The sequence below is a fragment of the Mus caroli genome, chromosome 16 (assembly GCF_900094665.2).
Source record: "Mus caroli chromosome 16, CAROLI_EIJ_v1.1, whole genome shotgun sequence".
NCBI lineage: Eukaryota > Metazoa > Chordata > Mammalia > Rodentia > Muridae > Mus > Mus caroli.
Window position 1 is genome coordinate 8,273,176 of NC_034585.1, and position 15,314 is coordinate 8,288,489.

The 15,314-nt window shown below is 47.3% G+C and overlaps 1 protein-coding gene across 3 annotated transcripts in view; it reads left to right on the top strand.

Annotated features, from left to right (window-relative positions):
- The window catches only part of Snx29 (sorting nexin 29), a 419,167-nt gene that overhangs the window by 370,132 nt on the left and 33,721 nt on the right, over positions 1-15,314 (top strand). For all 3 annotated transcript variants that reach the window (XM_021185334.2, XM_029470597.1, XM_029470598.1), the window contains one exon: positions 7,418-7,558. In XM_021185334.2, coding sequence (XP_021040993.1) covers positions 7,418-7,558 — 141 coding nt within the window. The remainder of the gene's footprint in view (positions 1-7,417; positions 7,559-15,314) is intronic.

Below are 15,314 nucleotides of genomic sequence, written 5' to 3' on the forward strand. Positions count from 1 at the left end.
GTGTGCCTGCTAGAGGCTAGAAAGTAATCTGGGATGTCATTCCTCAGCAGCTGTCCACCTTGATTTGTAAGACAGTGTCTTCTATTGCTGTGAGAAGACACCATGAACAAGGGACTTTATAAAGGAAGGTGTTTGGGGCTTGCTTACTGTTTCAGAGGGTTGGTGTATGATCACCATGGTGAGGAACAAGAGGGCAAGCGTGGTGCTGGAAGCTCAGAGCTGACATCTTGAACACAGGCAAGAGGTAGAAAGAAAGGGAGACTGGGTCTCATTCGGGCTTTTATAACCTCAAAACCCACTCCCAATGACACACCTCCTCTAACAAAGCCACGCCTCCTCCAACAAGGCCATACCTACAAGGTTACACCTCCTTGTCCTTCCCAAATAATTCCAAACAGTTCCACTCACTAGGGAACAAGCATTCAGACACATGAGACTGTTGGGGCCATTCTAGTTCAAGTCACCACAGACAGCATCTCTCAGTGACTTAGAACTTGGCAAGAATGTCAGCCTCCTATTGTCACCACGCTCAATCAGATTCTATAGATATACTCCACCATACCTCGCTTTTTTGTTTTTGTTCTTTTGGTACTTTGAGTCTTTCTGTACATCCATCAAGCCACGGATTCACAAGGAATAGGCTTCTGCAGATTAGGATCCTCTTAGAGAGCATCCCCTGGCTGGAGCAGCCAGCCTTTCTGCTAAACAACATGCCTTGCTCTTTGTCCCTTGCTCACCCTTGGTAAGTTTTCTTCACCTGGTAATTTTTCATAGAGTGTTTAATACACACACTGTATATTGGTCTTGCCCTGGGTTGTTCACAGTGGTGCTAGCAGCATGCGGGGTGATGTTGTATACTTCCAGCTTTGCCATGGTAATATCTACAGGATGATCCTTTCTGCATGGTGCCTATTTCCCTGATGTCTGTGCACTTCCCATCCTTTTTGTTATATTTGAGTGTATATGATAGACCATATTTTCTAAAAGACCTAGAGAGTCTACATCAGATGCCTTCCCCCTCCCTGTGTCCACCATTTTGTACATCTGTAAGGTGGCACTTGTCGCTGACAGTGATGCCTTGCCCTTCTACATGGGTTCTGGGCTTGAGTTAAGGTCTGTTTACTTAAGAAGCAAGTACTTTACTGACTGAGTCATCGCTTCAGTCTTTTGTTTTTCCCCTGTGCAGTCAACCATTGGCCTTGAGCTCAAGTTACCATGCCTCAACACAGACATTCAACACTACCCCTAGACCTTTGTTCTAAGCCAAACACCCCTCAGCTCACCTCAAATCTGGTCACCTCCAAAGGTGAGCCAACAAGACAGCAGGAAGACCACTCTTTAGGAACCATTGGCCAAGACATTCTGATGTGACACTCAGATGGTGCTGAGTGTCTATTTAGAGTATAGTGTGTAGAACTGGGCACTGCACTTCTCCCTCTGAGAGACTGTGATGGCCCCTTCTACTTCCCAGGCCTCCTCTGTATCTTTGTCGCAGACCTGTGGGATGGTGCTGGCAGTCCTCAGTAAATAACTAACATGTCTCCATCTCTTCCTCTTCTTGTCTCTCTTGCTTACATAACCCAGTGAACTGGAAAGTCATTTGTCCTGAGCTAAGTTGTTCATCTTCTGCAGCATTTGTCTGTGATAATATCACTCCATCAGTGTGGTCCTATGGTAATTTGGGCATTTTGTTCTAGCACCAAGGACATTACAGTTAATAACACATGAAGCCATTTCATTAAAAGGAAAGTTGAGCGAGGATACATTAACATAGGCTGTGAACCAAAACACAAATCATCTTACTCATTGCCTATTAAGGAAATAAAATGTATTAGGAACCTCAAGCTGTTTTGAAGAGTGTCTAATGTCATCTGATTGTTTTGCATGTGAGAGTCCTCACATCAGTGTCGACTGGCTCTGCTTTCCTCTACATGAATATGGTGTGGCTCCCGGCCGTTCCTACATCAGGAGCTCTGAGCTTGGTCTCCTCTGCCCTTTGTATCATGTTATGGTACTTACAAGTCTTACTTCACTTTAAGACAAAGAAAATCACTGAGCTTTAGAGAACTTCTTATGCAATATGTCTGGAGCCATATGTCATTGTCCACGAGTTCCAGGAAGTGAGAGTCAGACTTGCATTTTCTAAGAGAAACAAGACCTATGCTTCTCTGGGCCTGTTTTTCATGCTCTGGGCTTGGTAGTGTAGACCTGTCATCCCATATACTTGGGGGTGGGGGTGGGGAGGAGCTGAGGCAGGAAGATCACAAGTTCAAGGCCAGCCTGAACTACAGAGTGAGATCTCTGAAAATAAGAAATGAAAGTAATGGCTGGGGTGTGCCACGTGGTTGCCACTTGCTTAGCATGTCTGAGGCCCCAAGCTAAATCCCCAGAACCAAGGAGAGGAGAGAACAACACCGCACAGAACTAACATCTGCTTCTGGGGTCAGGACTTCATGTGGGGCAGAAGCTGAGTGACAAGGGAGGTGTTTAGTGGCTGCTAGCAAGCAGAGGCAGCATAGTGGTTTGCTTGCAAACTCACTGTTTATATTTGTGAATTCTTGTTGCATGTGGGCCAGACTCTATAGTCTATTCCTTGTCAAGGTTTACAGCAGCCATTAAGTTATCCCTAAGAGGTCCCCTTCCTGAAATAGCTCTCTGGTTTGGGAGTCTGGGTGTGTTGGTGACAGGGTTGTATAAATGCCTCGTTGGTCTGCAGCCAGCACAGAGGGTACCCCTGCTCAGGCTGAGTCAGAGCCCAGTGTGCATCCTGGGTTTATTTTAGTGCTTGCAAACCCACCCAGGGGGGTCAGGTTCTGACCTCTGGTGTTACCAATGAGCTTTCTGCAAGCAGAGGGCACCTAGTATTGCCCTATCCACAGCAACACTTTCTGTTTGTATTCTCTTGTATGCCTAGCATTTGACAATTAATTAGGCATGGTAATTACCTGCTTTAATTTCGTGATTGCACATCCTATAATTACCCCTAATTCTGTAATAGGGAAGTTCATGTACACAAAGGCAGTGGATGACGGAGGTGACAGGGCTTGCCATATCTGCAGCTGCCATTGCTCACTGTGCCTGTTAGGCATGGCATCTCAGGATCACCCAGTGAGGCCTGCTTCCACCCCATTCTGCAGGGGAAGGAACTGAGTTTCAGGGCGAGGGACCATGCTTTGTGTTAAAGTGAGTGTACTGGGGAGCAGCTAGGATGGCCCAGGCGTTTCCTGTGTATAGCTTTGTGCTCCGTGTCTCTGCCAACCTGCCTGATGTCCCTCATACCTTGGGCTAATGAGTCTTGTGTTGTGCTTGGCAGGCATTTGCCCTGGAACTTCTACCTGCCAAAATGAGCTTGCAGATCTTAAATCTCTTTCCCTGCCTATCCTGCCCTCCATCCACTGTGTGTGTGACCAGTTGTTCACTGAAAGGAACAACTGACACTTGACGGATGTGTTGATACATGTACTGGATGACACCATTCTAAATCCTGAAGTCACTCAGCTCTCCCCACATCAGCATCACCCTCATTTACCAAACAGAAGAGGTGACCTCACTTAAAAGAGGTGGCAATGGGGTTCACACCCAGTGTCTAGCATCCCTCTCAGGACTGATCCAGCCACACCTGTGTGTGAGTGGGCATAGCCCAAGCACTGCCCACAGTTTGAGTTGGACGTCTAGGTCCTCAACAGGAGAAAGGCACGACTTGCTCAAATACACATCGTGCAGACCCTGTCTTCCTATTGATTTCTGCCCACATCTGTTGCGTGTCACCACTGCTCTCTGGTGGAGATGCAGGACACTTATCACCATCCTTTGTGCTCAGGTGGGCGGCCTTGCTAGGGGAGCCTAGCTCATGACAATAATGACCACAATTTTTTCATAGTAGCATAGTTTTGCCTCCCACATTTAGATCTGTGTACCCCAAGGATCACGTACAAGTGCATCCAACTCATCCCTACAGAGCAGGTGAATACTGGTGACATGTTACCACAGTGGGATATTATACATCCATGCCAAAGCACTATTGAGAGGGCATGTGGCAGCATGGATGCATCTCACATACATTATCTGAGAAGGGCCAGACATGGTGGGTTATATAAGCATGATCCCACTTATATGAAGTTCAAGAAAGAAGAGAAATACAGGGGCACGCACAGCTCTGCAGATGAGTGGTACTGACAAGTGAGAAGTGTGGGGGAGCCCATGGCATTCTGAAGGCATTCTTGGTTTTAGAATTAGCATGTCTTCACTGCACAGAATGATAAGCTTCACCCTGGCCTTTAATATATATGCGGTGGCAGATCCTTGATAGCATTTATTTGTGTCACCCTATGTTGTCCTTCCTCCTAGTGTCCATCTAGGTTCCTACTCTTCATAGATGGCCCCTCTTCTAGTTCCATGTCTGATGTGTGCATCTGTGTATGTGTGTCTGTGCATGCGTGTCTTGTGTGTGTGTATATATATACACGTGCGTGGCACATGTGAGTATGTTTAAAGTTAGATGCCCATTGAAAGAAAACACAGAGCATTTTTCTGAGTCTGACTTATTTCATTTAACATGATCTCCAGTTCTATTCATATTTTTACAAATGACATGATTTTATTCCTTACAGCTAAACAAAACTGAGTTTTTATAGTAATGATTTCATTATCCATTCAAATGTTAATGGGTTCTTGAAGTTGGTAGTGTCTTGGTAAACCAGAGTACATATATAATTATGTTGGTAGTGTGCTAGCTTTGGATCCTTTTGGTGTGTTCTCATCTGGGTCTTACATAGTTCTACCTGAGCTTCTGAGGGGGCTGCATCCTGCTTTGCATTGTGGCTGTAACAGTTTCTCATCAGTAGAAATGAGCAAGGTTATTCCGGGTCCCATCTTAGACTTTGTTGTTTGTTCACTAGATGAGCCCCAGATCCTCTTATTTCCTCGAAACCCAGTCCATGAAAGTGCATGTTCTAGTCTGTGCTCACCAAAGGACTGAGGCCCACACCTCACGCCCTCAATTTACGGTTGCCTCCTTGTTCTGTATAGGCCTTTCTGGGGGGTGATGGACTTCTGCAGTGAAGAGATCTTAGGTCTGTACTTTTCTTTCAGGCAGTGGTCCTGATGCTGGCCCCAGCAGCATACACCTATCTTATTTCTTTCTGCTGGACCGAGATGAGTGACTTTATCCATCGTTTAGAAGGGAACTTGGTTGTGTAGAAGAGACTGGCTTTTTATTCCACCAAGGAATCCATTTCTTTGTGGCTCAAGCTGAGGAAAGTTGAGCCAGTCAAACTTAATCTGGGTGGAGGAGTCCTTGAAAGTAATTATTTACACAATTAATTAATTAATTAGACAAATGAGTAAATGAATAACTCTTAACCGTTTTCAGCATGTGCGGCACTCAGTTCTGTGGTATAGAATTCATGAGGGCATCATTTGCACCTCGGGTCTCCCAGGTTTGGTTGCCAAGCAGGCTGTTGGTCATCTGGAGGGGTTTGGTGACATTTGATTCTTTCAGATCAGATCCTTAGATCTGAGCAGAAAAGTGTGAATGAGGAGGTCAAATCAGGGGCTTGTTAGCAAGGGCAAAACTTGGAGGTCACATTAAATGCTCAGGAAAAGGGCAAAGGGAGGTGCCTCTCCCTGCCTTCTCACTGCTAGTTTGTGGTTCCAGAGGCCCCTGTGAGCCCCTGCCCTTGCAGGGGAATCCTGGGGGAGGAAACATGGGACACTGGGGAGAAGGCAGCTCTGGGCTCAGATTCTTCATTTCCCCCGCTTTGTTCCTGGGCAGCTGATGTTGCCTATCTGAGTGCATGTCTTTATCTGAAGATGGTAAGCTCCCAGCTTCTGCCTTGCAGCTTAGCCTGAGGACAGAGGAGAGGCGTGTAACTGGGGCTGAGTGCTGAAGGTCCTGGGATTAGCTGGAGTGTGTCATTTCTGTTCAGCCTTGGGCCTCCCACTTGCTAACTTCTCAGAGGCTTATTTCTTTTAGAGTGGGAGTCACAGAACTGAGAGCTTCATCTACGTCTGTGTGAGGTAGTGAAGTGAGCCTGTCATGGATGTTCCATGGAGCCTTGGCACTTTCCCCACTGTCCTGGCTATCACTGGTCTCCAGCTTTAGTAACTGTGGGCACAAAAATGCACTCTGGCTACCAGAAAAGGCAGGAGTGTGGACATGCTGCTCACAGCAGGAGTCAGCTCTGCCCTGCTGCTGTTGGCCGTCAAGCCCCTTGCCCCTGACTGCTGCCAGCCTGGTCTGGAATCGTGCAGGCAAGGTGTCAAGACGATGGCATCAAGGATGGTTTGTGTTGTCTTTACTCTTGAAGAACAATCAGTAACTCAGGAGACAGAGGTCAGGCTTTAGGAATAGGGCCTGGCTTCAGATTTAGGCATGTGTTTAAAGAATATAAGGATGCACACCCAGCCTGCAGCTCCTGTCTGAGGTCTGCACTAGATATGCAGATTGCAGAGCCCTGGGTGGAAACATAGGGCCTATAGAACTGAGTGTGGCTTCCTGTAGGGGAGGAGGGACAGAAGCCAAGCATCCTTGTAGAAGGCTCAGGAAGAGCAGGGGAATAAGAAACATACCTTGCTCCCACCGAGTAAAGAGAGTTGGCTTCTAATGTCCGTTATGAAGAATGCAGACTGTCACAGTAGAGAGCTTTGTCTACCCTGGTCTGTAAGGAGTCTTGGGGACGTGGGGACCTTTGCTATGTGAAGTACAATAGTCATTACACAGAGGCTTTGCCCTCTCTGTGACTCTTAGGTGGGGGTATTTAAAACACATCAGCCTGCCTGGAGCAGAGGCAGACAGCAGTGGGAACTTGGTAAGTTTGAGTCTAGCCTGGTCTATATAGCATGTGCTTAAGGAGACCTCCCATTTCTCAGGTTTCCTTGCCAAGTAGTTGTGTCCTGGAAGGTGCTGAACCCACAAACACAGCAGCATCTTGTGCACACCCTGGGCAGGGTCCCAGCTTGGCTGAGCTAAAGTTATGTCCCTGCATGTGCTTAGACTGCCCGGTGTTGACTTTCTGTTCTACCTACCAGGCCCTTCGTTGGCCTGGAAGATATTAGCCTCACTCTTTTGCCCTAAGTCAGTTTCCTTAATGTGCACTGGTCAGTGTGACCCCAGACCTGTGGTACTTACAGAACTGGTGTCCATGGGGCAGCTTGTCAGGGCAGTGCTTGTGTGATGGGGAGCTGCAGCTCTGCTGTCACTCAGGCTGCTGTGGACACACTGTGCAGCTGGGCTCGTGTGACATGTGCCTCACTGAGTCCCTCCTGTGTCCACTGGTGCCCTCAGTGCCTGTCAGTGCCTAGTGGTGCGTGAAGCAGATGTGGGCCCTGTGTGGACAGAATGATGTGCCACCTACCTTTATGAGGGTGACATTAAGAGCTTGGGCTCAGCCTATCTTCCTCTCTCCATCTTCGGCAGGTCTACATTCGGATAAAAGACGATGAGTGGAATGTGTATCGGAGGTACACCGAGTTCCGGGCGCTGCACCACCAGCTACAGAGTGCTTTCCCGCAAGTAAGGGCCTACAGTTTCCCACCCAAAAAGGCCATCGGAAACAAGGTATGCATCCAGGGGCCAGTTCATTGCTGTCATTTTTGTCTGCCCTTGAAGACTGTGCTCACCACAGGAAAACTGCAGTGTTAGGGAAAATGGAGATGGGAGCTACCCATGAGCCTCTACCTCAGGGAAGGGCACTCTTCCTGTGGGTGGACTTCCCCCTATTTAGCTCAGTGCAGGCTGTTCCCTTCCAGTAGGAAACACTTAATTATCACCCGTGTTGTATGAGTGTATCAGAGACAATTTGGATACAGGCAGGCTTGGCTGTGGCCTTTAGAGAATAATCTTAAAAACAGGTCAGTAAATACTCAGTGGATAAACATGCTTGCTGTATCAGCTTGTCACGCTGAACTCATGGGAAGGTGGAAGGTTTTCTGGCTTCCACGTGTGCGTGTGCACACACAAAAATGTATAATTTACAAAGTCAAAATAAGTTTTAGCATCCCTGTAATCCCAGCACTAGGGAGACAGCTCACTGGTTAACCAGACTAGCTTATTGGCTAGATCCTGGTCAGTGAGAGACCCTGTCTAAAAATCAAAGTGGATCAAAGGTTGTGCTGTGGTATCTACACCCACATGCACATGTGTGCACACAAAGATACACACACACACACACACACACTTACAGAAGCACACATATGCACTGAAACACATTTTTTCCCTAGTTTCAGTTACTGCTGTTCTTATACTCATTCACCTGCATGAAGAGACCAGACTTTCTCAGAGAAGTTTCTTTTATTGTAGCCACTTCTGTCATGAGGGTGGGATGGCCTCTATTGAAAATGTGTTACTGTTTAATCAACATGTAAAAGGCCAGGTGGGACTGAAGAAGACAGAACCAAGTCTGGACCCGGTGCAGCAGCTCAGTCACCTGTCCCAGCAGTTGGCCTCATCCCTGTCCTCCTGTTAGTGAGTGGAAACATTTGCCTACCTTGCCTTCACTTTGACATGTTGAGGGAGCTTGAAAACCACTGTGCCCACAGCCCACCCCTGGCTTCCTGGTTTAACTCTCCTGGGCACTAAAGGGTCACTAACTCCTTGGATAGTTCCACATCATAGTCATCAGAATCAAGTGACAGGACATTAAACAGCCAGTTGGACACTGAAGTTCAGGATCCTTTGAGGAGCTGAAAGCAATTGGGGATAATATTGACAGGAGCCCCTTTCTAGGGTTGGTTCTCAGCGTGTGCTGCCAACCAGAATTGCTGTATTCTCAGCTCTTAGTCCTCATAAAGATAGAAGCCACGTTACTTTCACCCTTCATCTATCACATCTTCAGGTCTTTCCTGATTCATACACCTCCCCTTCTTGTGATGACAGTGGGCCATGCAGAAAATCTACAGTGGTATCCCAACTGAAGATTCCTAAGTTAATGACATCTGCCAAGGCCATTCGCCACAAAAGTTCTAGGAACTAGCTCTGCCTACCACACATCTTACATCACTAAGAGCATTCTCTGAGGCTGAAGCAGCCCCTTCTCTACCCCTGCTTCCACAGCAACCTCTTCCCCATTTTATAAGCCTTCACTGAGTTAAGTCTGCCAAGAGTGCCAGTCCCATGAGCCAACCTCGTCAACCGAGGCTCTGCACTGAAGAATGAGGCTTCTCAGTTCAGTCATTTAGAAAGAGCAGATGGCAACCCTAGGTCTGTCCTGTGTGTAGTGGGGACTGGGAGTGAGTTTCCTCTTTGCAGTGGGCCTCTCCATGCAAGAGAAGCCCCCATCTATAGTGGATCACCCATGGTCCCTCCATGCAGTGGAAGCCCCATCCCTGCCACACCCATTTCTGTAGAACAGACTCTTACTTATTTGTGCATAAATGAACTTGAGGCTGAAGGACACCACCTTGCATAGCTTGGCTCACAGTAGAACAGCTGGGTGGCAACCAGATAGCCAGATCAGTTTCCTATAGACACATGGACCTGACAGCTACCAGCTCCAGCCTCATCCCTGACATGCACCTTGTCATTCCCCAATGGCTGAAGGACAGTGATCCTGGCCTCACATGAGGTTGATGTGTGTACACTTACCCTCCAGTCCACATTGAGTGAAGACCAGGACAGAATTGGGACTGAGTCAGGGTGTAGAACTGTCGGTGCCCATAAGGACCTTTGATGATCTCAATTAAAGGCCAAGATGTTGTGGATTCAGGTAGGCCTAGTACATTATATCTGCTTTAGTGTCCTGATGGCAAAAGTTCTAGAAAGCGTGAATACACATTGTCCAGAAAATTCACTATGTTGGGATCTTCTCTTTGACTGGTGTACTTCAAAGGTGACTCACTTGTCTATCTATAATGAGGGAGAATCCATACATGACATCTTTGGGATGACCCAGTCACTGTGAGCTGACTGTCATGGGCACTGTCCAGGGAACAGTCTACACATATCTGCACCAGATGAGCATCTGTATACTTCCCCCACAGTGCTGTTAGTTGTAACAGTGACTGGAGATTGTGAGTGGTGGGTCTCAGTAGGAACTCCCCAGTTGAGTTCTAACAGCAGAAAACTGGGTCTATCCACACGCAGCACATACACCTTGAGAGGGATGTCTGAAAGTGCAGCTGGTGGCTTTTCCAAGAACACTTCTTTATAGTGGGCGTATCCCAGAGTGTGGGCTGTTGTGTTAGGTGGTAGGAGCTTACAATGAGTGAAATGGTGCCCAGAACCCAGAGGTAATGGAGAGATGTGTCGGGGAGACCACCAACATCGGCAGTGGCTAGTGTTCCAAAGAGAAATCAAGAGTAAAGGGAGTCATGTCCAAACAAAGCTAGCTCTGCAGCCCTACTTGAGGCCTGGTACTTCATGTACTGAGCAAGGGCAGAGAAGAGCCCAGTCTTCTCTTGCATCAGTAAATGGCACCAAAGGGACCTCAGAGTAGATTGCATCATTTTGCCAGGAAAGTCATCTCAGGACAGTGACATAAGCCCAGCCTTGAATGGAGGAAATGGGGTTCTCGGGGAGACTTCTCAATATCAAAACTAACACAAATCTTGCAATCATGTATAAAGAAATAGGAAGTGTGGATGCCCCTGCACCCCATGTCTGCTGCCTGATGTACAGGGAGAGGTTAGACTCAAGGCTTCTCTGTCTGCTGCATATTCTGGCCTGTCATACCTCCAGGAAGCGTTATCTGATCTCATGGGTTTCTTTCCCACACTGTATACCAGCTGCCTGATTTACAGTTCTCTCTGTCCTGTGACATCATGGACAACCATGGACCACAGAGGCTGACTTTTGTGGGCAGAATGAGTACAGAGAAAGAGCCCATGACAAGTCCTGAGCTCAAGCAGCGGAAATTCATGCATGGCAGCCATTTTTCCATCAGTTTTCTTTCTCTGGTTTTATCTTTCATTTGATTGACAGGTGCTGGCATAGATGCACAGATAGCATTCATTGGAAGAGACGATTGAGTCCCAGGTGGCACCACCTCACTCTGGACACTGGAAAGCTAATGTTACTAGGACAGTCAATATCTTCAGCAGGCATGATGCTCACACCTGCAGTCCCAATATCTTGGAGGCTGAGTTTGCAGGATTCTGAGTTTGACGTCAGCCTTAGCTATATAGCAAGTTCCAGGCCAACTGGGCTATATAAAGAGACCCTGCCTTACGACACCAAACCAGTTATGCCTGATGTGGCACTTGGGGACAGCTTTCCCAATTAGCTGGCCACAACTGGCTGTCTCCCCACTTCACCCCTGCCTGGCTAAGCTGGAGAGCCTTGTTTTTATGCCAAGCCTGCTGCTTTTCTAATTGACACTTGACTCTCTACCGGGCATCTAATCTCATGCACGTTGTTTTTAGGCCGTTAGATTGCTTGTATATCATTATTTAATCTCTTCCTCTAGCTTGAAAGGCCTTCAGAATCTACTTAACCTGTGTTCCATCTGCCAGTTTTGCATGTGTTTTTGGACAACTGATTAAAATGGCACCAGAGAAGAGCCCTTCTAGGCTCTTAATGTCTTCTTGAGTAATTGAGAATAATTGCCCCCTTCCCCTCCAGTGCTCCCACTCATACTGAGGGCTGGTATCATAATCTTTGGCATATGTGTATTTCCAGTGTCTCTGAGCCCCAGTACTTTAGTTATTTTTACTGGCCCCAGTTTTCTGGGCTGCTCAATTGCTGTCTTTTTTCAGAAGCCATGAGATCTAGGGGCAAAGAGTGAACACTGGCTGTGTACCCTTGGCCAAGTCACCAGGCTTCTGTGTCTTGGCAGCATCCTGACACCTCAGGCTCTTGTGGGCATGCAGTCAGTGCAGGTTGGCTGTTATATACTGCACCCAGCATAGCTCAGCATCCTGCCCCCATGCTAGCTTTAAAACATGTCCAGAGGGAACCACACTAATTTGGCTTTTGTTGTGGATTGACTATGAACATGTGCCCCCCCCCAACACACTCCCCCTCCTCCCCGCACACCCAGGCTCATGTGTTTGAGTACTTGGTCCCCAGTTGGTGCCCCTGTTCTGAAAGGTTGTGGAACCTGTAAGAAGAGGTGGGTTCCTGGGGCACAGACAGACACTTTCGAGTCTGGCTCTGTCTCCTTTGCACCTCCTGCTGCCTTGTCTTCCCCTTCTCTGTAGGTGATCGCCGTAAGAGCACAGCCACTGCTGGGCCTGCCTGGTGTCTCTTGCCCTTTCCCTTATCTCCTTACCTCACCTCAATGAGGAGAGGCTTTTATTGTATTTGTTGAGGCAGGTCTCCCTGTGTGTAGAGCCTGGCCTGGCCTTACTCTGTCCCTGAAGCTGACCTGGAGTTGACCTTGATGCTTGAGCCTTGCTTGATCCTGAGTATGGGGATTCCAGGCTCTGGTATTGTTTTAGATTGGGGTACAGCTTCCAGCCTAAAGGTGCTGTTTGGAGTATTTCCCCACAGTGAACACACCCCAGCACCAGGAACATCTTCCTGTTACTCTCTCCACAGTGAACCACCATCCATCTAATGACAGACTATCTGAGGCCCGAGAGCCTTCCATGGAGAAATTCTGAACTTGAACACTCTCGCTTTTTCTCTTCACACTACAGCTGTCAGATTCTTCTCTGCTGCTGCATGGGATACCTGACGGTTCTACTTCGTTGCTGTATAGTATTCCACTCTGTAAAGACACCACAGTTCAAGTATCTTTTCTGTTCCTAGAAGTGTAGGTGATGCTGGCTACATTTAACCATCTACTGTCTATCTGCTTTCTGGGGTCTGCACTCAGAGATGGCATTGCTAACCATATAGTGTGTCAATCTTCCTTTCTCGTTTTTAGCTTTTGATATCTGCTTTCTGGGGTCTNCACTCAGAGATGGCATTGCTAACCATATAGTGTGTCAATCTTCCTTTCTCGTGTTTAGCTTTTGAAATAGAGTGTTCTTCTGTAGCCTAGGCTGGACCGGGACTTGTGATCTTGTGGCCCATGCCTGGTCAGCACTGAGTTCCTTGGTATGGTTCCTTGAGAGAATGGAAAAAGACAGAACTCATAGAGTAAGAAAAACACCCATCTTACCACCACCTAGAATCAACAGCCATGCACATTTTGTCCTATCTACTTCTAAGTTCCTAAAAAATATTGCAAATTTTTCTGTTAGTCCCTAGAGTGCACAGAAAACTGTAATGAATAAGCACATATCACCATCCAGATGGAATGAATGTTAATGTTTATAAATTAAACATCATAAGTACAGCTGAGTTCTCATTGCAGCCCCTGCCCCAGAGAGGAGCAGCATGGTGCTGTTGGCTCCTTTGGCCCTGCCTTTGTGCTTTTATGGTGGGATTATAATGATGCTGCTCTATGTATCCTTCCCCAGCTCTCATTCTTCAGGGGTGTTACAGGACTTTGAGATGAAGCCATCTAGACAACATTCCCCCTCTTTGAGATAGTGCCTCACTGTGTTGTGTTTTATGTTGCCCTTGAACCCATGATCCCCTTACCTCAGCCTCCTAGTTTCTGGGATTATAGGTATGCACCACCATGCCTGCTTGGTCACTATAGCAGAAGTACCCTGTGCCACCACCTCATGTCTACTTGGGACTCGGTTTGCCTGGGTAGGCCTGGCTAATGAGGCACCCGTTGTTGTACTCTTGGCAAACTGATCCTCCAGGTAGCCTGGCGTGTCCACATCATGTGGTGAGGGGGATCCTGCCTCTCAGCAGCATGCTTTATTTCTGTTTTGCCAGCAATGGGTCCTGAGGACTGTGTGACACTAGCTGTTACACTGTCCCATTCTTTGTTTTGTGAGCCTGTGTTCCTTTTCCTGCTGGAGAGGCCTTCCTCCTGGTTCCACCCTTTGCCTTCACGTTGTTTGCTGAGATATGACTTGTGTCCTCATGGAAGTAGCACCTTGGACTTCTTTATTCCTGGAAACTGGGCCTTGCCTCCTCCCAGTGTGTGCTCTGTCATTGTAAACACTTATTTACATCTCTGCTTTCCTGCCTACCAGTCAGTCAGCCCAATTGAGGTGTCCCAGCTCTTGCAATAACTTCTCAGCCCATGTAACGCTGGAGTTTTTTATGCCTCATATAAGCAGAGGCTAGATTTGTACTCCTCTGCATGGAGGAACAGCAGACCCTGAATCGTGCTCTCTGTGTGTGCATGCATGTGTGCAAGTCCGTGGAAACCAGAGGTCAACTTTAGGTACCACTGCTTAGGTACTAAGCACCTGGGTTACTTGAGAGGAACAATAGCTTTGGGTTATTGTCTCTCGACTAACTGGCCAGTGAGTGCTCCAGGGATCAGGCTGTCTCCACCCTGGGATGATAAAGGCATGCCACCATACCATGATATTTAACTCAGGTCCTGGGGATTGACTCAGGTCCTTATATTCCTGAGGCATTTCTGCCCACAGCCACAGCCATCTCTGCAGACCCCAAATCATGTTCTTTAGTGATCATTCTTTATGGAAGTACCTTGGTGAATATCCACCTACTGTATTAGTCAGGTTTCTTTAGAGAAACAGAACTTCTTTATATATATATATATATATTTTTAATTAGATATTTTCTTTATATACATTTCAAATGCTATCCCGAAAGTCCCCTATACCCTCCCTCTGTCCTGCTTCCCTACCCACCCACCCCCACTTCTTGGCCCTGGCATTCCCCTGTACTGGGGCATATAAAGTTTGCAATACCAGGGGGCCTCTCTTCCCAGTGATGGCCGACTAGGCCATCTTCTGCTACACATGCAGCTAGAAATACGAGCTCTGGGGGTACTGGTTAGTTCATATTGTTGTTCCACCTATAGGGTTGCAGAACCCTTCAGCTCCTTGGGTGCTCTCTCTAGCTTCTCCGTTGGGGCCCCTGTGTTCCATCTTATAGATGACTGTGAGCATCCACTTCCATATTTGCCAGGCATTGGCATAGCCTCATACGAGACAGCTATAACAGGATCCCTTCAGCCAAATCTTTCTGGCATATGCAATAGTGTCTGGGTTTGGTGGCTGATTATGGGATGGATCCCCAGGTAGGGTAGTCTCTGGATAGTCCATCTTTCGTCTTAGCTCCAAACTTTGTCTCTGTAACTCCTTTCATGGGTATTTTGTTCCCTATTCTAAGGAGGAATGAAGTATCCACCCATTGGTCTTCACTCTACTTGATTTTCTTGTGTTTTGCAAATTGGATCTTGGGTGTTCTATGTTTCTGGGCTAATATCCACTTATCAGTGAGTGCATATCTAATGACCTCTTTTGTGATTGGGTTACCTCACTAGGGATGATATCCTCCAGATACATCCATTTGTCCAAGAATTTCATAAATCCATTGTTTTTAATAGCTGAGT